The following is a 16,650-nucleotide window of genomic DNA, read 5'->3' on the forward strand; positions in this document are numbered from 1 at the left end:
TTATTCAGTATAAATAAAGACCATGGTTAGCAAACTAATAGCTTTGGAGTTTTGGAGATCATTGATAGAAATGTTACCTGGCTGTATACTCTCTCTTGAGTAGTTGACTGAGTACTCTATTTCAATCACTGGCCATTGCTCCACAGCTTGTGCAAGAAACAGACACTAAGACAATTAATGCATTGAGCCACACCTAAAAGACCCAGGAAAGATGGCTATAACTTCAACCAAGAATAAATATATGTGTTTACTTTAAGTGGGGACACTCAAGAAAAGTGTTATGAATGATCTGAGGCTGTAAAATTAATGCACATAAATTAGAGTGCATTAAACCCTCATGTGGATGTTCTCATTCAGTAGTGAAATGGCCTTTATTCTCCTCTGGAGTTTCATACTGAAGTTTAAGCATTAAGCAACAGTGAACTCAGGTCATTTCACTTCTGAATAAGAGTATCTATGTACAGGTTTAACAAACTTCAACTTCATGTCTTTACATTATCTTAATGTCTTACATGAACACTTAGATTTTTTTTTTCTAATTTGTTGAAAGGTTGCATTCAGGATTGAAGTGATTTCTTCATGGACACAAATATGTATTATGGACAGGTTTATCTCGTTCAGGTGGAGAACCTATTTTAACAGTCTGTCCTTGAAGGCTAATGGTTCCAGTTTGGTTTTGGGTGCCGCTGATAAAGATTGTAATACAGCTCATATATCTGTGCTTCTTAAATTTGTTACCATTTTTATCAAGGCAAATGATCTTGGAGCACTATTTGTGGTTTCATGAGTGTTAGAGACAATGAGACAACTTGTCAGCCAACATAAACAAATGTGGTGCCAGGGATTTCTCCACAGAAGTTTGCCAGCTCTGTGGGCATCTGGTCCAATGTTTGGATATGTAGGCTATCAGTGAAATAATCATTAAGGTAGATGAAGCTATAGTAGTTTTCCTGTAACAGGTTTCAGTGCTGTGTAGAAGTGTGTTCTTCTCTATTGGGCTTATTTAGTTCTGGATAGATGTGCAGCAGAGTTAGGAGGAGCTGGAAGGTTGGATGACCCCATGCACCAGAGGACGTGGAAGAGCCTGAAGAGCTCATGAGGAGAAAGGGAGAAGCTGAGTATCATGAGATGGGATGCAATTAGTGCCACCAGGAGCCTGGAGATTTGGAGATCTCTTTGTGGGGAAGGTGAGGGATGATATTAGGAGAGCTTTACACCCTCTCTCCTATCTGTTCCTGCATATCTACTCTCCAAACCCACGAGCAACCAGAGACTACTGCGCTAGCACAACTGGAGCATGGAGTGAAGGGAAGGACAAGCTCTTTGAAGCTCTTACCTGGGCCACCACTGCCCCTGCTGGCTAGCTGTACTATTGCAGCGGAAACCTTTCTCCCTGTCAATCTGTTGGGTGAGAGAAACTCTAGTTAGGGCTGGAATGGACATAGAAGTAGTACACAGATTTGCCTTTTTCCATTTCCAGAGGTAAAACACAGGTTTCAGGCTCCATTCATGTATTGGTCATACCTCAGGCCAGATCCCATTGACTGAGGAAGCCTGTTGTAGGTTGCTCTGTAATGGCCTGACACATTGCTACACATTACTGATATCATCACATTACTGATAAACCCTCTTCGAACATTTTTTTCCAATGCTTCATTGTCATAAGTAAACATAGTATACAAACAAGCTGCCAGTGGAGAAAGACCTATGCCAAATCTAACTAATTTTGAAATACTATGTGTTGGCTGCTGAGCAAAAAAAGAAAGGCTTCATTCCTCCCACCACAGCTTCTGTGAAATCGTGATCAGCAGAACTGCTGAGGATGATGAGCATTTCTGTGAACTGTTGATGGTGATGCTTCTATCTCAAAGGAGATTTTAACTTTATGATAACTTTGATTCCATCCCAGCTTTCCGTGAAGAACTGTCTCTAAGAGGGTATATGTGTTACCTTCCTTGCTTGAATTTCAGTAACTGTCATGCACAGGTTTCATGAGCAGCTAACACTGCTCTCATACTATGCAGCCGCTGAAATGGAAGGCCCCGTCTTTCTCCTTGCCTTCATCTTTCCCCTACCTCTTTTAAACTGGCATTAGTGCTCAGATGGGTGTTTGTATGAGTACTGGAAACTAGGGGGTTTTGTTGTTGTTATTATGTTCTATCAGAAACCTCACTGATGCAGAGTGTGGCTGTCCAGTTAAACGAGGTGCTTGTACATGTGAAGTGCTTGTATGTTCAGACCAGGACTGGATTCAGTTCTAGGCTTTAATAGGTAGTACTCATTTTAACAGGTGTGTTAAATGGAATTGTTCCTGGTTAACTCAGGGACAGCTGCTCTCTTTGTATCGAAGAGCTCTCATAAGATACTGTCTAAAAATACTATGGGTAGGTTGGAGGCAGATATTTTCAGTGAGGCATCCTCACTGATACTGCTTTGATATTCACTTTGATATGTACTTCCCCTCCTACCTGCCAGAATCAAGATTTGTTGGTCCTTGCACAACACTGCAAGGCTTGTTTTTGCAGGCTTCTTCTGGACGAAAAGCATGAATGAATAAAAGAGCACTGTGGAAAAGTCCAGTGTGGGGGGAAGGAGGGAGAGGTTAGACAGGGAAAGTGAGAGAATTCCAGCTCTAATGTTTTACCCAATTCGTAAAGTTTGTCCAGTCAGCTGTAGGCTAGGACTGGCACGCTATTTGGATTAAGCCAATTTTTTTTTTAAAAAAAAAAGTCATTAAAGAACAGTGATCACCTGAGCCCTGAGTACCAATATAAGACTAAGTTTGTTATCTACACAGAACTATCTGGTCAGGTTGTTTGTGTCAGCTGAATAGAATGCCTGGCAAGTTCACACCCAGCTATTTACATCTGTATGTTAAGATTCAGCAGCATGCAAACTACAGAGAAATCATACTTAAGTTAGCTGTGCTTAGTTTCCTTACCCAAGAAAACAGGAAAAGAAAATGCAAAGAGAAGCAAAATGTTCTTCTGTTTTAGCTGTAGAGCCCCCATAGATAAAGTACTCACTGAATTGATTTCTGATGTTGTGTTAGGATAATTGCATGCACACAAATACACGAAGTTTCAGTGCATTTTGTATTGTTAGATTCCCCATATCCCAGATTCCCCATCGTGTTCAGTCCTGTGTAGATAGTTATAGTAATGATCTTTTATTAACTTGGCTGGAATAACAGCCGTGACTCTCAATAATGACATTAGTGTTTAGGTATTTGTATGTCTAAGCACTTACATAAGTAATCATATCACAATGTCAACTTATTGTATTTATTATTTTGCAAATGTTAAACCACCACCTCCTGTTAAACACAAAAAGAAAAAGGAAAAGAAAAAGAAAAATGTCAGAGTGCCTGAAGGAATCCTGCTGGTTTTAATTTATTGTTTTGTCTTAAACTTTATGTGCTGTGAGCCAAAATAAACTAATTGCATCTACACTTTGAGGTAAAACTCTCATGTAAAACTCATCTCTGCCTCTAAGAAAATCAAAACATCTATAAACATATTAGTGTTTGAAGGGACTAACACATATGGGAGACAAAGAGAAAGGGATCCATTCTTCTGAAGGAAAAGGATTATGTACTTTCAGTCTTTCCAGCAATAGTTGGAACTGAAAGTTCAACAGACCATTTATCTTTAAGATAACCAGTCATGCCATTAAACAGAGAGAGAGAGAGATAAGCAAAGAATAGGTGACTGGCAACAAAGTGGTTTAATGAACTACCTTTTACCTAAGAAGACCTGAGCTCAAAAGTGAAGTCACAGAAGAGTTGGTTTAACCATTTTAATTTACTGCCTGCATTTGACGAACCTAGGAGTCCACTTGGGACAGTCCAAGTATTTCAATGGACTTTGAAAGAGATCCTTAGAGAATAAAGCATACTTTCTGTAATTTTTATGTCTAAGATCACTGTTAACTGTTTTGTTTTTTTTTTATTCGCAGTCTGGCTATCTGACTACACTGGTAAGTCTGAGCATATTGCTTTTGCTTTCCTGCCTATGCTCTCATGCCACACACATACAAACTGGAAAAAAAAAAACCAATAATCCTACTGCAGACTATCCCAACAATAGGACGGATGTGGATCGTATGGGAGGGATGAAGGTGCTTTACATTCTACCTTTCTGTGTAACGAACAGGAGAGCAAAAGGACACCAGTTTCACATTTCCGTGAGTCAACAGGAACATTTTCATTTACTTTAGTAGGCTGGGATGGTACCCTGTGTTCATGTTCCCATGAACCATGTTTTGAAAGTGTGGCTCCACTGAAGGATGGGAGTTTTACTGCTATTTTCAACAGGGGCAGGATTTCAGTTCGTGCGAGTGAAGGTACATGATGCTATCTTGGTCAGAGTTACTGCTGTTGCATTATTGTACAACAGCATTAGCACATCTAATAGCTACATTTGCAGCATTTTTTGGTAGTAGGATTATGTCAATACATATAGAAAATCGATCATTAATTCCATCTTTTCTAGCATTTAACAACTTTAATTGTTAATCTTCTTTTCAAAAAAGGGGCACTTAACTTACGCTAAGAAAAAAGAAGGGTTTTTTTTGGTGAAAGGCAGAAGTAGTATACCTTGTGTTTAAGATGTGCTTCTTGTCCTTCTGCATACTGCAAAAAACATATTGCAGTCCTGACAATTCAACTAAAGGCCGTGGCTAAGCCATCCACAACTTTTAATTTTAGCATTCTCTCCAGCTGCTGTCTCTTACACTAAGGTTATATGCACAGGTGCAAGTCATAGAGGTAAACTAGAACATAAATTCATAGTACATCATCTACTCCATTGTAATTGCCTATCACCCCTCATTCTTAACTTACAGTGCACGTGAGCTGCCCCGTACTTTTTTTCCTCTGGAGGATAATTTCCAGTTATGTTCCTTGCTTTACCCTGTGTTTACCATAGGGTAAGAGCATGCGTGGAAGCACTCAGAGGCACATGGAGGAGTTACGTGCACATGTTCACATACTAGCTTACTTCTCGGAAACTTATTCAGGTACTCCTAGCCCTGCAGGACTGGGCTCTATTTGCAAATTTGAGCAAAGGCCCCGATAAATCTAAATAAAAGTAAACTGAACTTTATATAGTCTTTGTTAAAACCATTGTTTGACAATCCTACTTGGAAAACAGTTGAAGCATTAAAAAACTGGAGGGGGTGAACAAGAAACAATACAACAATCTGTTTCTATCATAATGCATAAATGTGCTTTGGGCCTGTTCCATTCAAAGTATACAGATATTTTCAAGGAAGTTAGGGCATAAAATCCCATTGAAAATCCCTGATGGAATTAAAATCTGTGGGAATTAGGCACCCTCATACTTTAAAAAATCTGTGCCATCTCTTAGAATATTCAAGTCTGAATTATTTACTTCTGCGCAAATAAGTGTTTTTGCCATGACCTTCTTCATATTCTATAAATGACATCTGATAAAATGTGAGAAAAACATGACATAGAACTGAAAAGCAGAAGAACTGCTTCTGGAAAATTTGATTTTATTTTTCCCACTGAACTGAAAAGGTGTCTCTAACAACACTGCAAAAATAATTGCAGATTTCAAGATCCATTGCTTGATGTATGTTCTGCTCACTTATTCTTTTTACAGCACCGGTAACAGAAGTCAGATTTTCAATGCCAAACATTAATGAAAAATGCCTTTATCTTTTACATCACTGCTAATAAGCATTTTCACATGGGAGAATATTATGGAAGAAAATAAAACATCTGTAAAAGTTGCAACCTTCCTTGCACAACGCAGCCAAAAATACCCTAAACAAATTAACACATTAAGGGCCAAATTCATCACTGATTTGTTACACCCTTGTTACACTCTGAGCACACAGCCCTACAGTCACCGAAGCAGGACTTCCACCTGCTATTTTAAGAGAAGACGGTGGCGTATAGGAGGATTTCAGCTGCTGAGGCAGTGTTATAGCAGCAGCACTGGTCACACACACGGGTACAAGAAGACGCCAAAGATGCAAGCCATGACCTGGCAGGGCATCCGGGCTCTGAAGAGCAAAAGGAATCACATGAAGAACTCTGAAGTTTAATTTCATTCTTCCCCTATCGTATACTAATATGAAGCAGGGTAGAGGAGAACTCCTGTCTAAGGCATTGTCATCCTTACCAAATTAGTCTAACCTGTTCTTAAAATCCCACAGTGTTCCTGCAGCCTTCCCAGGCAAGGAGAGGCTCTGAGACTTACCTATCCTCAGTATTTGCAGTTTTATTCCAGCATTTCACTTAAATTAACAGCTTAAGCTCATTACCTCTGGTCTATCCCCATGGACACATGGGACAATTTAATCCCTTCATCTTTTCAGTTCTTTTGCACCCTTCAAGACCCTTTTGTCTCCTAAGATTTTTCCACTCCAGATTAAGTAATAACAGTACTTTCAAACTTGTCTTGTAAATGACATTTTTTGGGCCTCTGATCATTCTTGCTGCCTTCTGTCCAAAGATTCCACATCTTTCTTGAATCCAGTACTGGGCAAAAATACTCCAGCAGAAGCCTTACCAGTGCTGAAGGGACTATCCTTTTCTAGTAAAAGAACTCAGTTTTCTGTAGATCTTATTATGATTATTTTTTTTTCTTATTATGAAATGACTGCACATTCCTGTCAAGCACTCACAAGGACAAGTTCATCAGAATAATAGTGTTAATAGAAAAGAGAGAAAATTATAGTTCCAGATATGAAAAATGATCTAACAATTATTATTACTGAAACCATTATAAACACACTTCAGTGGCAAGGTACATTTCCAGCCCATGTTTATCACAGTAAGAGTTAACTATTCTACTGACATGAAAAAACTACAATAGTTTCAGACCATGGTCTATGCCAGCAGGAGCCATTATATATCCTACTGTGGACAATGAAGTTTTTTGTGAGGATAATCCAAGACCTAGCAGAATCCCCAAAGCCAGGGTAAGGCCAGGGCCAGGCAACCATGAACTCCCTGGTCCCTGGGCTACTTGTGTCAAAAGGTACTCGCAGAACTATGAGGAAACAGAGGGACTCCTTTCACAGCAGAAGACTCACGTGGAGGCAACAGTGTTCTAGCACTTGCCTTCAAGTAGAAAAACTCTTCCTGAAGCACCTAAGATATGTGGATTTAAAAATGGCAATTGTTAACTGTGAGAATCAGGAACACTAAACGTTGTCCATTTTATGCTATCGGGATCTAATTTATGTAGCTGTTGATGTGCATCCTCCAGTTTAGTTTTATCTGAAGTTATTTCTCAACAGAAACCAAAGCATGGCAAAGTGAAGAGATTTGCTTGGAAAACTGTGGCACTGTAGATCTGAATGAAAATGCTAGCATAGCTGCACCCTCATCTGGTCACTAGGGCTGGATCATGGCCATTACCTTCAACCTTTCCAGAGTGATTTGATATTAAAGAACAGGCATTTTGATTCCTCCTAACTGAATAGAACCCAGAAACTGGCCAAAAGGATAAACAAGGCACTGTCCGCAAAGAATAAAAGGCCGTGCTTTCTCAGCCTCACGTAACTTCCTTCTGTTAAAGCTCTCCATTCCTAATTTGTTTGCAGTCAATTAAAAGTTGTTCAAATCAAATGCCAGACATCAGGGATGGCAATGAATACTCAGGCTTAGCTTTTCGTCAGAGGGAAAGGCCCAACTATTTAACTCTGATGTTCATTTTACCCTCCTTGTGTGCACTTGCAAATCCTGAAGTGCTTGCCAAAGGTTTCCAAAAGACAGCCTCATATGATGAAATTGAAGACCTTGTCTTCGAAATTGTATGGATTTGGGGGTACCTCTCTAGCACCCATGACTAACAAAACAACCTTCTGTGGTTTGTGGTTATGAATCACCCCTGAGTAAAACTAAACCGGTCATTAAAATTCCAGGAAAAGCCCTCTATGCCTGCTGGACAGCCCTAAGAAGTGAAACAAGATGGTCATTGTCACTTTAAAATTTAAATTGAATTGAAATGTTAAAATCTTTCCATCTGAAAAGATCTCCCCGTTAAAAAGCTTTACAATCTGTTCTAAGAAGATAAGATCTAATTAGTCATTCCACGATGAGGCTCCTTCCATGGAAATTCTCCTGACCACTAGATTGGAGGACACTCAGTCTTCACTTTGTAGCTGTCCACTGAGCAACAAAACAGGTGAATGAAGGGGTCAGAAGGTAAGCAAGCAAGGGCAGGACTCTGCAGCCTTCAAGATGAGAATGTCATTTAAGGTTTCCTTATCATTTTCCAGGGACCAGCAACATCTTATTTTTAAGAGTTTTTGAATATAAAGCAATAAGAAGCCCGTAAGAGTAAGAGACCAGAAAACAAGATTCTTCCTTCTTAAACAGTAAACTACGGAATCACACTACAGAGTCTGTACAAGATAGATGGTGACGTTAAGGTCTAATTCCTTTAAAAAGTAACCATGAACATTGCTCATTTCCTTTGAAGAAAAGCCATAGACAACTGCTCAAATGGGAAAACTTGGACCCTGGACAGTCAGCAGTCTCCATCCATGCCAGCTCTGATTTCAGCATTCAAGGAGTGGAAGCTTAGATGCCCTCTTTTCTTGACAAGCTTTAGGTTAGGTAGCTGCTCTTGCTGGAGAAATATCTATCTGCCCTTTCTGGACCATCCAGGTCTGCCCAGGAATTTTGCAGCGAGCCAAATACCTGCCTTTTGATCCCAAGATGGGGATGAGTCATCTAGAAGTCAGGTGCAAGCTCATAACCATTCAACTCCTTTTTTTCGAGCTGAGACTTCCTTGTCTACTCATCTGGTCGCAAAGCAGCCAGAGTGGAATCTGTTTCCCTCTCCCCAGGCTGCATAACCGCTGCAGGGCTAACAGGATTTAAAAGTAGCAAAAAAATTGAGCCATTAAAATACACAAAAATAACTTGTATTACAAATAGAGTGCAGGCCTATTAACTTTTATCTAGTCTCTTAGCAAATCAGAATAGTCTGCGTTTTAAAATTTTCTTTATGAGTGAAAGTGGCAAGGACCCCATCACCATCCTCTGCCAGGAGCTGCCACAGACTGCTGTGTGAGATCGAGGTCTGGTGCTCCAGCAAGAGCAATCCCAGTGTCCTAGAGTGCAGAGACAAAGACTGGCTTTGCCTTGAAAATAACAACACATTAAACCACAAAAAAATAGAACATAGTGTAGCCTTACCAAAATCATTACATTCAATTTCTTGAAAAGTTATAGGACCTCTCCAAGCTTCCAAAACTAGTAAAAACTTCGTTAATTCTCTTTTAACTTAAAATAGCAAACCCAATAAACCAATGGTTTTATTATAAAAAGTTTACTCTCCAGCTGAGCATTTGTGTGCCAAGTTCCATCCAGAATCACACTTTCACAGCCAAATTAGAAACTATAAACTTAGAAACCAGTGTTTTATGATAGAAGCCTTGCCAGGCACTTCACTAGAGTTTGGGATACCAGCTGCTCTAATAATAAGTGAACGTTATTGAAAAATAATAATACCGAGCATTTGGAAGCACTCCTTATAAGCAAATGAACGAATTTAGCATATTATACATAATAAAGAGATCACAGGCTAAGATTTCCCTTCTCACTACAGGTGTACTCGATTTGCTAAGAGGGAAAGTATTTAGTAACTCTCAGAAACCTGACAAATCTCCATAAAAGCAAGGAAGTTAGCATGCAAGCGTGTGTAAGAGACCGGAGTGCCTGGCAACTTTTGACAGCTGAAAGTGATGTGTAATCGGTGACTGATACCTGCACAAAGAAAAACGTCAGCTTCGAAGTTAGCGTGTGGAAACGCTGAAGTGCACAAACAAAGCCGTGAAAACGCGATGTGGCTCTATAAATACAGTTTAGCGATAGGTCTATTGAGCGTGTGAGTCAGCTTTTCAGGCAGTCGGAATGATTAGGTGGAGATCGCTATCGGGCTAACCATTATTCTTCGCTTTTTATCTCTTTGCCTTGCCACCTTATTATTAAATTCAGATGAAAATTAGGAGGAACGGAGCTTGCTTCCTCGAAACTCACTTTAACCTCGGCTTTAAAATGCAAGCAGCTTCTTAAGTAACTGCACAGGGAGCAAAGAGGAGATGCTCTTTATTCAGGACACGGGGAACTGGACACTATTTGGACTGGATTGTAATTGCTTAAAGTACGTGTAAGCAAGCTTATGAAAATAACATACGGGTAGCGAGAAGATACTGTAAATCCCCTGTTAAATTTTTTTGAAGCACTTTGATTCCGCTTGGTGGAATATAGCAGTGTATTCCGGAACTCCATCTTCCACCTCCAAACGGTAGTAAAACATCTGCTCTTTTCCCCCCGATACCAGAAGGGAAGATTGCGCCCTTGAATTGGCGTGCGGCACAGCTGCCAGGTCACGGGCAGGGAAATGCCCTGCACACAACGGCAACAGCGCATCAGGACACCCGACACGGTCGCGCACACGCGCGGAGATCACACCCGCGCTTTAACCGCAGTCCAGAGAAGGGGCCGAGCCCGACGAAAGCCTCCGCTTTCGGTCCGGGGATCTCGCGGGGCTCCCCGCGGCGGGCTCTGCCCCGGGGCGCAGCGGCGGCGGGACGGGGCTCGCCGCCCCTCCAGCGCCGCCGATACGCGTTGCCGCCGCTTTGCGCGACCCTCTTGAGAGCAGGCTGCCGCAGACCTGCGGAGCTCCTCCAGCCGCGGGCGCGGCGCGAATAAGCGGGGGCGTCCGCTTTGGGAGGCAGCGGTTACCCCGGGCGTGAGGTGGGGCGAAGAGCGCTTTGGAAAGGAGACCTTATAATATACAGTATTTCATCTGTAACTAGAAAAATGAACCTAAGCCAGTATATAGCCATTTATAAGTTTCGGTCTGTGAAAGAAACGTACGGAATAATTTACGACCAATAAATTCTATTACCGTTTTTCACTATTTGGAGCACTAAATGTAATCAGAAACATGCCTAGATGAAGTCATGAGTTTGCAAATGGCGACTCCTTTTCAAGACAGCAGCAGTCCATGAGTTGAGGCATCTTTCCTGCTGGAAGTTACGCAACCGCGTGCTTCTAAGTTCACGGCTCTGCCGGGACCTGCGAGCTTGTGGCTCTGCCCTGCCCGGAGAGCGGCAGGGCAGAGGGTAACATTCACCGCAGAAACCGCCCCGGAGCCTCGGACCCTATGCCGCCGGCCGCGGCCGGGGCGTGCAGCCCTCCCACATGCGGCTGTGTTGCACAGCCGACCGGTTCGCGTGGTGTTTCGCCCCGCGTGTGCGTGCAGACGCAGAGCGCGGCAAGCCGCAGCCGACGGACTGCAGAGTTCACACCGTGGTGCCCACGATGTGGCCCACGGACAGAAAGCTGGTGGTGAGGACATTGATTTTGGCAGGAGCTGGCAACCCTGGACTTACCCACGTACCCACGTTGAGCACATCCCTAGAGCGCTTCGTGCAGCTCTGCCTCGACCCCGCTGCCCGCTGCCCTCCACCTTGCTCTGAGACCAAGGGGTACAGCATTTCCCACGGCATAAGCAAGCGGGCTGGGGTCACGCGTGGAGCAACAAGGCTGGAGTAGAGAGGGGGGCAAAGCGCTTGGCTAACGCCGTGCCGCGGGGGCTGCGGGCGCGGCGACGGGCGGCAGCAACCACGGGACATGTCTCCTTCTCCCTGTGAACCCCCGCTAATAGATGTTATTGGTCCTCACCCTGTTTATCACGGCGGTCGGGGACATACAGACAGCTCTGGCTTTGCCTCGAGTTGAATGAGCTGCTGCGCTTTCCCAGTGGCACACAATGCGGGGGGGAAGTTGATTATGCCGGCGTCTGATCTATGCAAAGAGAGCCACGGGATTAGTAGTCTGCCCTTAGAAGTAAAACACCATAATGACATATTTGAATGAGCGAAATATGAAATCGCTTCCCTGATCAAACAAGAGGGTTTCATACAGTTGCAAATACTGGCTTCTCGTCTCAAAGTGGGAAATCGCTGCCCGATGTGTTGATAACCTGACCTCCAGGGCAGAGATACCTACCCCGGTTCCGGCCCCTCTTGGTAGAGCTTCCACCTTGTAGAAATACCATTTCCCCACTAAGCCTAAACGCCAGCCAACGCTTGTAGATACCTTAATCTCCCTGCTTTTGACAACCGATTGGAACTTCTTTCACGGCTAAATGGATTGTAGGAGGTCAAACGCTGGCAAGGTGGATTTGGAGATTGGGAGAATTACGTATAAGTAGTAGAAAAGGCATCGCAAAACGCGGAGCGGGGGAAGGTGCGTTTCACACTGGCGGCATTACCCGGCAGGCGAGAGCTGCCGGGCACCTGCGGGCGAGTGACCCGGCTCCCTGCACCGACCCCCGGCCGGGAGGGAGGGAGGGATGGAGGGGGCGGGAAGGCACCACGGTTGTGCTTTCAGAGTCAGGTTCCCGTCAAGCACAAGAGCCACGCGAATTGCAGATAAGGTCTGTCACGACGAGGAGCGTGTGAAGCCCGGTGGCTCCAGCAGCAGCAGGAGCCCCGGGGGTCCCCGCGCAGCGTGGGCGCTGCGGGAGGCGGCAGGGAAGCGGGCTGCGAGGAGCACCGCGGCCATCGGCGACACGGGAAATAAGTTTTCTCGCGGTCTCTGCGGCAGCCGAGCAAATCGTCCTCGACATTTCCCCGCCCGGCTGCCCCTGCCCCCGCGGCTGCCGAGACAGCTCCCGCGAGGAAGCCCGCCCTGCTGCCACGGCACCTCGTTTTTCCTTAAAAGCTTGTTGGCAGAAGAGATTTCTTGGGGTAGAGCCCAGCCCGCTGCTAACACGTGAAAGAGTTAATGGTTTATTCGAGCTGCTGCTTCCACATACCACGAAGGTAAGTCAAAACCAACCCGCCGAAGTACGAACAAGGCAGGCGAGTTCACCCTGACTGACAGGCCAGCGTGCCAGTGGCGCACGCAGACAGCGCGGGCTGCTGCGAGTGTGCAGCAGCGTATCAAGGGGATACGCACGGAAAGGTGCATTTGATTTACTCCCCCGTCAGCGCCATAAGCGAGGCGACGCGTCCGAAAGCGACAAAACCTCGCTTCAGACGGGGCAAAGCCGAGCGCCGGCACCCGCGGCCGGGCAGAGGTGTCACCGCGGGGGCTGCGGCCGCGGCCCGCGTCGTCACCCGCTGTCACTGCGCAGCGAGTGCAGCCGCCGCCGGCACTTAAGGGCAACGACCCGCAGCCCGCCCGTGTTTAAAGCGAAAGCCCCGACGGGAACGACTTTTTCCAAGCCAGGACCGCCAAGGCTGGGCGGGGAGAGGGCGGGGGGGCGCGGCCGGTGCCGGCGGCCGCCCGGGGGAGGCGCCGGTGCTCGCCCGGTCCCCCCCCGCCGCCGGGGACACTTCCTGCGGGACAGTCTAGCTGAGGGCGCTCCCTCGTCGGGACGACAAGCCTGCTTTAAACCCCAGAAGGAAGCAACAAGCGGGGGCGGATCAGAAACAAATAAAGAAAGAAAGAAAGCAAGAAACAACGCGCCGGCTCCTCCGCTGCCTCTTCGGGGAGCGAGGAGCGGCCGCGGGGGCAGCTGGGCGCCGGCAGCGGCCCTTGGGCAACGCTCTGAGGCGGCGGTTGTGACAGGGGCGGGGCGCGCGCAGACGCGGGGCGCGCGCCGGGCCGGGCCCCGCCCCCCTGCCCGAACCCGCTCCGGCGGCGAAGGGGGAGGGGAAGGGGGGGGAGGGCGGGGACTGCGCGCTGCCCGCGGCGGCAGTTGGGGGCGGGCGCGCGCCCCGCCGGCCCCGCCCCCATCCCCCCATCTCCCCATCCCCCCCCGCGCGGGCACACGCGCGGCGCATGCAAACGTATGGTCGAGCCGCGCGCGCGGTACCTGCCGGCGGGGCGCGGGGAAAACGCCAAAAAAATAGAAAATAAATAAATAAAAGCGAGGGAAGGGGCGAGCGCGGCGGCTCGCGCAGCCCCCGCGCGCACTTCACAGCCGGGCCGGCTGCCGCCCGGCGCAGAGCGGCGAGCATTTGCCTTAGGAAACCCCCCCCCCTCCCTCCGCCCCCCGCCGCTCCCTCTCCTCCCCCGCCCGCCGCCCCGCCGCCCCTCCGCGTCCGCGGCCAAGAAAACCCAGAGAGACCTGGCGGCTGGCGGAGAAGGGGGAGCGCGGGCGGGCGGGCGAGCGAGCGAGCGAGCGAGCGGCGCGGCGGAGCCCGCCCGAAACTTGGCGAAGTTTGGCCGGCGGCGGGCGAAGGGCAGCCGGCGACGACTATGTGCGAGGAGCGGGCGGCGCAGGGCGCCTCGGAGCGGAGCCGCCGCCGGAGCCGCCGCTGAGCCGCGGCCCCCCGCGCCCGCGGCCGCAGCCGCCGCTGAGCTCCCCCGCGGCGCGGCGCCGCGATGCCCCCGGCGCTGCCCTGAGCGCCGCCCGGGCCGGCCCGGCGCGGCCCGCCGGACGCCGCCGCCGCGCCTGAGGAGCGCCCTGGCCCGGCGCGGGACCGCCCGCCGCAGCAGCAGCGCGGCCGGCACCTGAGGGGCGCCGCCGCGGGGCCGCCCGAGCCGCCGCCCGGCCGCGCCGGGCCGGGCCGGGCCGGGGCGCACCATGTCCAAGCCGGTGGACCACGTCAAGAGGCCCATGAACGCCTTCATGGTGTGGTCGCGGGCGCAGCGGCGGAAGATGGCCCAGGAGAACCCCAAGATGCACAACTCGGAGATCAGCAAGCGCCTGGGCGCCGAGTGGAAGCTGCTCACCGAGGCCGAGAAGCGGCCCTTCATCGACGAGGCCAAGCGGCTGCGCGCCATGCACATGAAGGAGCACCCCGACTACAAGTACCGGCCGCGCAGGAAGCCCAAGACGCTGCTCAAGAAGGACAAGTTCGCCTTCCCCGTGCCCTACGGGCTGGGCGCCGTCGGCGACCACGAGCACCCGCACGGGCTCAAGGCCGGCGCGCTGCACGGCGCCGCGCCCGGCGCGCTGGTGCCCGACTCGCTCCTGGGCAACCCCGAGAAAGTGGCGGCCGCCGCCGCCGCCGCCGCCGCCCGCGTCTTCTTCCCGCAGTCGGCGGCCGCCGCCGCCGCCGCCGCCGCCGCCGCCGGCAGCCCCTACTCCCTGCTGGACCTGGGCTCCAAAATGGCCGAGATCTCCTCCTCGTCCTCCTCCGGCGCCGCGCTGCCCTACGCTTCCTCGCTGGGCTACCCGGGCGCCGGCGGGGCGGGCGCTTTCCACGGGGCCGCCGCCGCCGCCGCCGCCGCCGCCGCCGCCGCCGCCGGGGGGGGCCACACGCACTCGCACCCCTCGCCCGGCAACCCGGGCTACATGATCCCCTGCAACTGCAGCGCCTGGCCCAGCCCGGGGCTCCAGCCGCCGCTGGCCTACATCCTGCTGCCGGGCATGGGCAAGCCCCAGCTGGACCCTTACCCCGCCGCCTACGCCGCGGCGCTATGACCCGCGCCCGCCGCTGCCGCTGCCCGCGCAGGGCCCGCGGGCCGGCGGCCCCGCGCCCCGCCGCCGCCCGCGGCCGTGCGCGTAGGTAGACGCGTGTGTGGGTATAGGGCGAGCCCGCGCAGGGCCCCGCGGTGCTGGGGGCGCGCAGGGCCCCGTGGTGCTGGGGGCGCGCGGGACCCGCGGGGGTTGGGGGCGCGCGGGGCCCGCGGTGCTGGGGGCGCTGGGTCCGGCGCGCCGGGGACCTGTTGCGCCTTGCCCGCCGCGGGGGACGGCGCCGGCCCACGCGTCCCGTGTAGAGTTTGTGTGTGTTGCATGCAGTCTTTGCAGATAGCCGAGCTAAGAAAAAAGACAAAAAAAAAGACAAAAAAACCCCAAACCCACCCTCTTCCCCCCTCCCCCCCGCCCCCGAAAGTGCTTATTCTTGACAGACACGGGAAGAGCCTTCCTTCCATTGGTTTCTCCTCCTTGCATTACTCCTTCTTGTCGCTCCGCTCCCCTCGGCTCGGTCGGTGCTGTCTTGAACTCGAAAAAGTCCCATTGCTGCACCAGCGCCGCCGAAAAGAGAGAGAGAGAGACGGAAAAAAAAGCGGGGGAAAGGATCGATTATCGGCAGAACAGGGCATAGGTGCAAACCTGCCATCCGCAAATGAAAGGGCCACTGTTTTCTCGGTCTACGGCTCGTCGTAGGCGAGTGGGAGCGGGGACGGCGAAGAGAGCGAGCAGGCAACGTGAAATGCTGCCCGCTCGAGCGCTGCCCCTCCTCGCCGCGTCGCGGCGGCTCCCTGCGCCCCTCTCCCGCGCGGCGCGCACGGGCGGCGGGTCGGGGGGGTCCCACGAGAGGAGAAACCCGTGGCTCTCGTCCCGTCCCCGTCCCCGCCGGTAACTGAGTCTCAACCTAAGACTGTAAATTTGTACATCTCTGTGGAAACGCTAGGTCTCCGATTGAAAACTCTGTGAATTACTTTGCCCACGGTCGAGTCAGTTTTAACCTGAAAAAAGAAATGGAATGCCTTTCAAAGGGAATAAAAATATTGCGGGACCGTCCGAGGATCGCAATATTATCTAAGGTTAAATCAGACTTTTTTGTCTGAGTGATAATTATCTATTTATTATTTAGCTGAACTGAAACAGAGCTTTGCTTTGACAGAAGAGTATTCTCATTTAAAAGAAAATCCGTCTCCCCAGCCAACATGAAGTGTTTTAAATGTGTTTTGGAGTACCCTACCTGTTTAGCTTATTTTAGAGCGACTGCAATTCAATTGCAAATGAT

General features: G+C 49.6%; 1 protein-coding gene and 1 long non-coding RNA gene across 2 annotated transcripts in view; both read left to right on the top strand.

The window, feature by feature from the left end:
* The first annotated feature begins 12,474 nt into the window (after positions 1 to 12,474).
* Positions 12,475 to 16,650, top strand: part of LOC112994842 (uncharacterized) — an 11,058-nt gene continuing 6,882 nt past the window's right edge. The window contains exon 1 of the long non-coding RNA XR_010387147.1: positions 12,475 to 12,825. This is a non-coding gene — a long non-coding RNA (uncharacterized LOC112994842). The remainder of the gene's footprint in view (positions 12,826 to 16,650) is intronic.
* The window catches only part of SOX21 (SRY-box transcription factor 21), a 2,308-nt gene continuing 180 nt past the window's right edge, over positions 14,523 to 16,650 (top strand). The window contains exon 1 of the mRNA XM_064504667.1: positions 14,523 to 16,650. This exon is cut by the window's right edge and continues 180 nt beyond it. Within this exon, the coding sequence (XP_064360737.1) occupies positions 14,538 to 15,380 (843 nt within the window). The 5' untranslated portion in view covers positions 14,523 to 14,537 and the 3' untranslated portion in view covers positions 15,381 to 16,650.

This window comes from Dromaius novaehollandiae, chromosome 1, assembly GCF_036370855.1.
Source record: "Dromaius novaehollandiae isolate bDroNov1 chromosome 1, bDroNov1.hap1, whole genome shotgun sequence".
Taxonomy (NCBI): Eukaryota; Metazoa; Chordata; class Aves; order Casuariiformes; family Dromaiidae; genus Dromaius; species Dromaius novaehollandiae.